Here is an 8886-nt window from a genome sequence, read left to right on the forward strand (position 1 = left end):
CCCTAAAAAAGTACAGCACATCTCAAGTTAAACCAAAATGTTTGTGTTTATTGTCACTTCAAAAGCAACTGAGTAATATCCAGTATACGTGTACAAGGAATGTATATTGCTCATTTGCACAGTTTACACAATAAGACGATTGTACTTAACACTTAGCTTTGAAGTCTCTCAGCACCTGAGCAAAATTGATCCATTTTGGTTCAGAGATTTTTTTTTCAAATGGTTTGCACTGGGAAAAAAAACATCCAAACATATAAAACGACACATGCCCAGGAAGGTAACACAAGACCGACCATTCCCATACATACAGTATGACCGTGGCATATAACCGTAACAAAAATAATAATAAACTATTATTAATTAAAATAATAACACGATTATTGTAACATGAACAACATGAACGTCAAGCAGCGTGAGGCCAGGCCTCACAGTACAATGATATCTTCATTAAAAGTATCAGCATATGTAAACAGTACCTGTACTTTAATTCAATGATATTATAAAATCAGAAATTACACTTAAAAAACACCCTGATAAGATTTATTTCCAAGTAAAATATCAGGAAAAGGCAACGCAAGGTGTAACATTTTTTTTTCTAATATCATTAGCCCTGTAAACAATTTTAATCTTATGCAACAGTACTTTTATCATGATTATTATTTCTTATTTCTTTAGATTTGAGATTTTCAGAAACAACCACAGCCACGGGGATTTCTGCCTTTGGGATGCACGGACACTTGATCCTGGGAAAATGGAGACAATGTGTTCATTCAACAGTTTTATCGATGATCAAAGTCACCAACAAATATTAAGAATGTATGACAGTAGAGAGACACGCGATTCAAATTGCTAAGCCTCTTTGCCTATTCCTGCCAATGTACACAGACCATTGGGGAATCGAAAACTGGTTCCCAGAGTTTCAACTCCTTGTCGTCGTTTGCCGTTTTTGTAAAGGATTGCCTTGCCAATTCCAATTGAGACGAATGTCATCACCAGGCACATTCCTTAGCGACATTATTTACTAGCGCAGCTAGCAAAAAAACATGGCGACAGACCATGGCATCAAATTTTGACAATTCTCTGGTGGATCTACCATCCTGTAATTGATGTTTACCAGAGATGGGAATACATAAAAAATATCGCAAAATGTCTACTGTATCACCCGCTCCAACGGCCATAGTTAGTGAATTAAATTAGAGCAAAGTGGCCTTTAAAAGTCTTCGGATTGGCCTGGTCTATTTCACATGTGCATCTGGATGGTCATAAATTTGCCTGCGGTGCACAGTGATCATTGAACGTACCGCTCTCTCTTGTGCATTTGTTGGATAGATTCAGGCAGTGGCTGTCCAAAACTCTCTGGCAGGAGGATAGTGGCAAAGGCAGCTAAAACGGCCAGACTGCCCAGTATGATGTAAGGTAGGAATGGAGAGTAGGACCCTGTTTGAACAACAAATGACAGTTGACATCAGTAAACAACATATAAGTCCACACGTGTAGTAGTTTGTCGTAGTTTTTAAAGGACTCTTCGAAAAGGAATAGGGAGGCTTTCCAGATGGCGGCTGGCTAGCTAGCTAAGCTTAGCTAACGGTCTAACCTACAATGGTGGCTTCAAAGCAAGATGCAGCGCTCAAGAGTCTGACCAGTAGGCTCGGAAACACTTCCATTTTCTTCTGTGAGCGATCATAAACATGTCATCTGTTCGCATTTGTCAAGCTAAAACCAGTTGTGTGTGTGTTTTTTTTTATAAAATTATTATTATTATTATCACTCACTGAGCTCCAGTAGGTATGGCATGATGCAGCTTCCCATTCGTGCAACCGTGTTGCAAATCCCGGCGGCGGTGTTTCGTAGCGCCGTCGGGTACAACTCTGTGGTGTAGGCAAACATCAGACCAAAGCCGGTGGTGACGGCAAATTTTCCCACCATCTCCAGAGTGAGCGACAGACCAGAGTAATCTGTTGGGACAGGAAAGTTGGTCAATGGGATGTCGACTTTCTGAGAGGGTTTTTGTGGGCTGCGGCCACACAGGAGCGCTGTTACCCGATTTCCCGGGTGTTCCAACTCTTGGGTTTACGGGTTTGGGTGTCTGATTGGGGTTAGGTGTGAGGGCTACGGTAAGGATTTCAAATTTATGGTAAGTATTATTATTAGAGTTGTATGGTTTAGGTGTTAAGGTTTAGGAGTAAATGCCTTGGGAGTAAATGCGACAAATTCCAGTCACCTTCAGGCACCAGCTGTAGGAAGTAGAGAAACACGGCGGTCAGCGCCAGGGAAACGATGATGGACAGCCGTCGCGAAACATAGCGCAGAGCGAGCCAGCTGGCCACGTACGCCGGCAGCTCCACGGCCCCCGAGATGAAACAGCTGATGTACGCGTTGCTGTGCAAATGCGTAGTGTTGAAGGAGATGCCGTAGTAGCCCGACGACATGGTGAACCTGGCAGAGGGGAGCACTGAGTGAGGACGTAGACCGTTAGCTCAGCTGAGCTAGCGAGCCGCCATCTGGCTAGCCTCCCTCGGCGTCTGTTTGGCTGCGCTGGTTGTTTTTATTTCAGTAACTTTCTACTCCCTTGTTCTTTGCTCCATCTCTTTGACGTGTGACGACAAGGAGCACTTAGTGAGGGCATAGACGACTACATTAGCTTCTTATCCTGGCTAACCGCCAACGATCAATGCAGCAAAGACCACCGAATGACGTGAAGTGCTTTGGTGCAGAGTTAGCAGTCTTGAATCTGTTTGTGACAACAAAGAAAACTCAGTGAGGATAGATATACCGTACTTTAGCGTAGGGTTATGAAGACAATCTCGACAATCGGTAAAATTCGTGAAGCAGCAACCAAATATTTATTTTAGTGATTAATATGTTTGTTGTGTGCCGATGTATTTTCTTTGAATTCGTAACCAACCGTAAGGCATTTTCACAGCATATGGTGTGCCGCACAAACCAGTCTGTCTACTTTGATGTGAGCAAGGAAACATAAGCACAGTGACCGTCGAAAGTAGGGCAGATCTGCATTCGTGTAAGGTGTCGTCTGGTGACATCTCTGCAAGGCATCGCCCTTCAATGTTTCATTATGTGATGTTTTGTCCTAACAGGTTTTCCATTGAGACAAGATAAGGGGATAAGTTACGGAAGTGACTCTCTCTCTCTCTCTCAAAAGAAATGCAATAAAGTCACCTTTTCTGATTAAAAATACAAATACATCTTGGGAGTAACGAGTGAGGATATTGCCGTTTGCCGGATGGATGGATGTTTTCATACATTTCTGGGATGTGATACATAATAAAGAACAATGAATCCAGTCATCTCTCAAATTATCCTATTCATCATCAGCTTGACTTTACAGTAGAAACCGTATTTGATGGTGTACTCACGCCACATAGCAAAGAATGACTGTCATGAATCCGATTTCCACATTGGCCACCAGGTCCAGGATGCTGTGCTTTTCTTTGGGCTTCGGCTCTTTGGACTTGCTCACCAACACAAAACCGCAACATCATCATCATCATCATCATCGTTGTCATCATCATCATCATCATCATCACATGAACACCAAACACTGCCTCCATGAAACTATGTTCTCCTAAGATTTCTGACACAAAAAATGTATTTGGAGAGGAAAACTCGAAAAAAACGTTTTTGTGTTGTGACTATGGATTGTACTTTACAACACTTATTTTTGAATGAAAAAATATATTTTACTATAACTTACACAGTGGAATTTGCTGGCGTTATGTAATCGTGGGTTCTATTTTAGGTATTCAATTGATCATTTCAACATATTTTCTTTGATGGGTAGTGACAAGTATTATTATTTTGTAACTTACAACAGTTTGCCCACATTCTTGAACAAGATAAGCGGCATAGAAAGAAAAGAGTCAGAGAATCCATTTTTGTTTTGCAATTATGCATATTTCTTGAAATGTAACCAAATATCTGCAACAGGAAAAGCAGCAGGCAAAGAGGATGAAGATGTCATCTTTTTCTTCAATGTGAAACATGCCAAAAATTAATATTTTTGCTTTGTGATTATGATAATATTATTATTTTGACAATTTACGATTTTAATTTCAAAATATATCATTCATCACCAGAAAAAAAATCACATCACTTAACAGAATAAATGTCACAGAAAATTTATGGATAGGTTTTTATGCAAAATAACTCAAAGTTCTGTTTTTGCTTGTAATTCTGTATTATTATTATTTTTTATGTCAACGAAGGGCACTCACAATTAAGTAGTCCTCAAAGATGACTTCGGGTGCTTGCACTTTGTTCATCCTCGCTGCCTTCCTCACGATGGCTTCGGCCTCTTCCACTCGTCCCTGGCAAAGGAGCCAGCGAGGAGACTCCGGGATGAACCTGCACGCCGAAAAAGCCAAAGTCAGGCCCGATCGGGTAGAACCACAACTCTATCAGAACGCAAAGACCTGACCACCAGAAGGGAAAAAAGACGATGCAGGGCAGGGACAAGGCCAGCAAGAGAGACTTCCAATCCCTGAGGAAGTAGGCGCACACGGGGAGGATCATGTAGCCGACGGCGAAACCAAAGCAGGTTCCCAGCGACGAGTACAGCAGACGCGCATTCCCCGTCAGGATCTCTGCACCTGCATGTAGAAACATGAGAAATGTCAAGAAAACAAATGGGCTGCGCGGAACTAAACGCCGCCGTTTGAAACCGTGTTTCCGTGTTGAGAGCTAATTTGCAAGGTAGTGGTGATCGTGAACAACTAGCAGGAGCAGCCATCGCTTGATAACCTGAAATTTACATCGGAGTCTACGCAGTCGGGCTCCAGCGGCTTCAGATTTGTTCTTGTCTGTGTGGATTTAAGAGTCGACTGATTTTGACAATAAAATGGTTTGTGCTCGACCGCCGCTTGTCTTCGCTTTGCCATCTCGGCAGATGCTGCGATATAGTGTCTGTCTCCCTAGACTCAAAATTGTCTGTAGGAGTGAATGTGAATAGGTGATTGTTTGTCATACGTACCCAGTACTAACGCCGCCATGTAGTTGGACATCTGTCCCAGCCCGTTGATGACCATCAGGACGGTGAACATGGACCAGGACACGGAGAAGACCTGAATGAAGGTGAAGATGGTCTGAAGAGCCAAAGTGGCGAAAAGGATGGGTTTCCTGCCTAATCTGTTGAGGACGGACATACGTGATATCTCAGATGTACAGCACAAAAAAAAAAAATTAAGTTTCCTGCAGTACTTGTCTGAGAGCTGCCCCGCGAAGAAGGAGCCGCACAGGATGCCCACGAAGAAAATGGTGGTGGTGAACGGTTTCTTCCATTGGTCGTTGCACACCAGGTCAAACTGAAGGACGGACGGCGTGCAAATGTGAGTTGGGTTGTTTCCTTTGTTATCGTCAAAGGTTAGCGGCACAGGTTAGCTTCATTCTTTGCTTTCTACGTGAGTGCCTAAGAACAATTTTTTGCTTACTCACACCTATATTGTCACATTTTTCTTCCTGGAGTAATGTTCGCTTTATGAGTCAGCAGCATATTTTAGCTTCCAAAGTCGTCTCAGAGACAACCATAAATGTAGTGGTGACTGACACACGCCACACCTCAGTGATTATGGTGGACTGGTAGATGTCCTTGCTGTAAATCCAGCCATCCTTGCATGTCTCCTCCTCCAGGGAGGTGAGGTTCACATCCCGGCCCACAATGTAGCCCTGGTCCGACAGGTTGCGGACCACATCTAAGCGGTATCTGGTGCAGCTGCTGCGCACCTCTTTGCCATTCACGACCTGCGGGTTCAAAGAAAATGTGGATCGTAAATGCATGCATTCTACTGGAATATACAGACGGAAGATTTCATCAACCATGATGACGCACCGAATGCAACATGCAAATTGGCTTCAGTTGTGAGCGTCTTTGAAAGTTCTCTTGCAAATCAAAAGACGGGAAATGAATGCCATATGTCTCGTTACACTTACAGTACTTTTGTGCACGCTTGCCAACAGAGGGCGCTGTGGGTGCCTATTTTCAGTGTCACAAAGTTGAAGACAAATGTAAATGTTTCGTTTGCATCAACTCGCTGATGTAATGTTTACCCGCATTTTGTTCTGTTGACGGAACATACACGCGTAACCCTTCGCCAAACCACGTAAGGAAAAATAAAATTGAATTTACGCCTTTTCCAATACATACATCGTTTTGCTTGTGTCATCAATATCACGCCATTTCATTGAAATGGGCGACAATGTGCCCACTTTTTGTTCTGTTCAAACAACATTCACGCGCAACCCTTCGCCAAACCTCATAAGAAAAGAAATCAAATTTACGCCTTTTACGCACGAATGTGCTCTCATACGTCGTTTGCTTAACTTGTATCTTTTTTATATAAATGTCACGCCGTTACATTGACAATCGGGGCTGTTTTCTGATCTTTTAAATGACTTTTAAAGCGATGGAAGACGTACCCGTCGGCCACACTGCTGGACTCACCTGGACCGGGATGACGGCATTACGCCAGTCCTCTGTCAGATTGACATCGGGCACCCGGCAATGATGCGCCGGTGTGTCGGCCAGGAAGATGAGCGTAAAGGCGCCGAAGCCGTTTGGCACGATGCTGATGCACAGCAGGAAGAAAACGACCTGCTGGAAGCGTCCGAACTGCCCCAGGAAGGCGACGGTCTCCGGGTAGCTCTTCATGACGAGTGATTAGCGTTCGTCAAAAGAGGACAACTCATCTCGCCAAATGCTTGCCTTCGCGTCAAAACGCCGCCTTCTCCCTCAGCGACCGCCCGCCCGCCCGCGAAGTAGCCACCGCCCTGCCTCACCCTGTACGGCACAGAACGTACCCCCACCCGCGGTTCATTCGGGAGGACGCACGAACCCGTCCGATGTCAACGAGTTTCCTGTTCTATAAGTGCTGACTCTGCAAGAAAGAAGGATCCTTGCAGTGTCACGTGACTGCCGAGACCCACCCAAAGTCAACAAAAACAACAACAACAAGATGGGTGAGGGGAAAAAGTGGTGTGCGTTTCATGTTCTCAGAGGGAGGAATAGGTTAGAACCTCGTTCCTCGCGGCTGCCCAATGCCCGCTGGCGAGACTGCCGGAGGGGGTGAAGCGTTCATATACGCGGAAGAGGGTGGGACATTTAATCATCCTCTCAGCAACTCTGTCAAGGTTGTATGATGGTACAGTACCAGTAATTCCAGACTGTGCCTGCACCCAATCGCCTGACATGAAATGAAATAACAAACCCCTCAAAAACGTTGTGAAACAATAACATGTGGCGTGAGCTGGGGAAGTGATTAACTCTTGAAACGTTGACGTAAACATGCAACAGTGTAGGTCATTTCATCATCCCCCTCAAGATCTCTGCCAAGCCAGTGGCCCCAAAAGAGGGCGATAAAGCTCAGTCCTGCACTGTAATACGCAACAAAGTAGAAACCAATTAATACAGTGAGACGTGCGTTGTCGCGCGAGCGTGGGGTTCATTCTATCACCATTTTAACGATTTTGTCATAGTGATCAGATTCGTAATAATGAAGTGACAACACAACGTGAAACTTTCAGGCACAAATCGAAAACTTTGGAAAGTTATGATTTCAGACTGTCTCTGAAAGCAACCACCTGCGAGAGTGTTTGTCACTCGAACCTCCTCTCGGCAGCTGACCACACGGCGGCGCTAAAGACCAATTTAATGGCACCCAACAACAAGAAGCTCACATGCCGCTTGTTTCAAATATGGTCACGTTAAATGGTACAATTTCCGGTTGTATTAATGAAAAAAAAAAGGAAAAAAATAATGCTTGAAAATAGTTAATTCATTCATTCATTCATTTTCCGAATTGCTTGATCCTCACTAGGGTCGCGGGGAGTGCTGGAGCCTATCCCAGCTGTCTTCGGGCAGTAGGCGGGGGGACACCCTGAATCGGTTGCCAGCCAATCGCAGGGCACACAGAGACGATCAACGATCCACGCTCACATTCACACCTAGGGACAATTTAGAGTGTTCAATCAGCCAGCCATACATGTTTTTGGAATGTGGGAGGAAACCGGAGTACCCGGAGAAAACACCAAATAAGTCTCGGGTACCCCCCCCCCCCCAAAAAAAAACAACAACTTTTCTCTTGTAATACCCGCCAAATTGAATCTCAAAACAGTTCAAATGAAAGTAAACTTTTTTTGACATTATTTGTTTTATTGCTCTCTTGCTACCGTGAGAACCTTTCATTCAATAACTGTAATATTATAAAGAATTATTATTCACGGCATGAGTTACTGGCATACCACTGAAAATGTCCGGAACATTCCTGTGATGCACACCTTTTTCCTGCTCGAGACTAAATTGTACACGTTCATCGAAAATTTCCTTGATGCACCAATTCAGATTTAAAATGTTAACTTTTATGAATATACCGCTCCCTACCGGCATATGCATAAATGATGGCCTACATATTATGGTGTTATTCACTCGGGAATGAAGGAAAATGTCATAAGAATTCCTTACCCGCTGTTACCGTGGCGACAGATGAGCCTTGAATCACAAGAGAATAAAACGGTCCAGCAAGCAGTGATGTCAGCGCGCAAGCACAAAAGCCACACTGTGTCACCACGCGTGCATGTGTGTTTCTCAGGGTGCGTGTGTGTAGTTCCCTCTGATGCTTTCCGACAAGCTGCCAGAAAGTTCTGGATCTGCAACATAAAAAAAAAAGACATTCCAAACAAGCAATATGAATTTAGGAACATTCTTGAATTTTTCAAAACTATTCTTTTTTTTTTTTTCAAGTGAAAATAGACATATAAATTTAGGAAAAATTGTGAATTTAGAAAAAAAATCATACATCAATACAAAACATAATGCTCTTCAGAATTGTCAGTGACAATAAAAATATAATAAACAAGTATTACTACAAAAGAAGCACA

General features: G+C 43.6%; 1 protein-coding gene across 1 annotated transcript; it reads right to left on the reverse strand.

The window, feature by feature from the left end:
* Nucleotides 1-22: 22 nt before the first annotated feature.
* Nucleotides 23-7070, reverse strand: LOC147194090 (solute carrier family 22 member 4-like). The gene is made up of 11 exons (XM_086130799.1): nt 6455-7070; nt 5572-5754; nt 5215-5318; nt 4988-5142; nt 4436-4607; nt 4233-4362; nt 3375-3469; nt 2222-2436; nt 1773-1955; nt 1302-1437; nt 23-743 (listed from the first exon to the last, which is right to left on the reverse strand). The coding sequence occupies exons 1-11, from the start codon at nt 6659-6661 to the stop codon at nt 629-631; spliced, it is 1695 nt and encodes a 564-aa protein (XP_085986925.1). The 5' UTR covers nt 6662-7070; the 3' UTR covers nt 23-628.
* Between the last annotated feature and the right edge of the window lie 1816 nt (nt 7071-8886).

The sequence above is a fragment of the Hippocampus guttulatus genome, chromosome 15 (genome assembly GCF_054856545.1).
Source record: "Hippocampus guttulatus isolate MCC_2025c chromosome 15, RoL_Hgut_1.0, whole genome shotgun sequence".
Lineage (NCBI taxonomy): Eukaryota > Metazoa > Chordata > Actinopteri > Syngnathiformes > Syngnathidae > Hippocampus > Hippocampus guttulatus.

Bases quoted from the DNA above. Each gene is read 5' to 3' on its own strand.
- LOC147194090 (XM_086130799.1), bottom strand. From the start codon at position 6,661: ATGAAGAGCTACCCGGAGACCGTCGCCTTCCTGGGGCAGTTCGGACGC. The intron at 1,956-2,221 runs GTGACTGGAATT...CTGTCCCAACAG, and splicing joins CCTACAGCTGGTGCCTGAAG to ATTACTCTGGTCTGTCGCTC. The intron at 1,438-1,772 runs GTGAGTGATAAT...TTGTTCAAACAG, and splicing joins GCCATACCTACTGGAGCTCA to GGTCCTACTCTCCATTCCTA.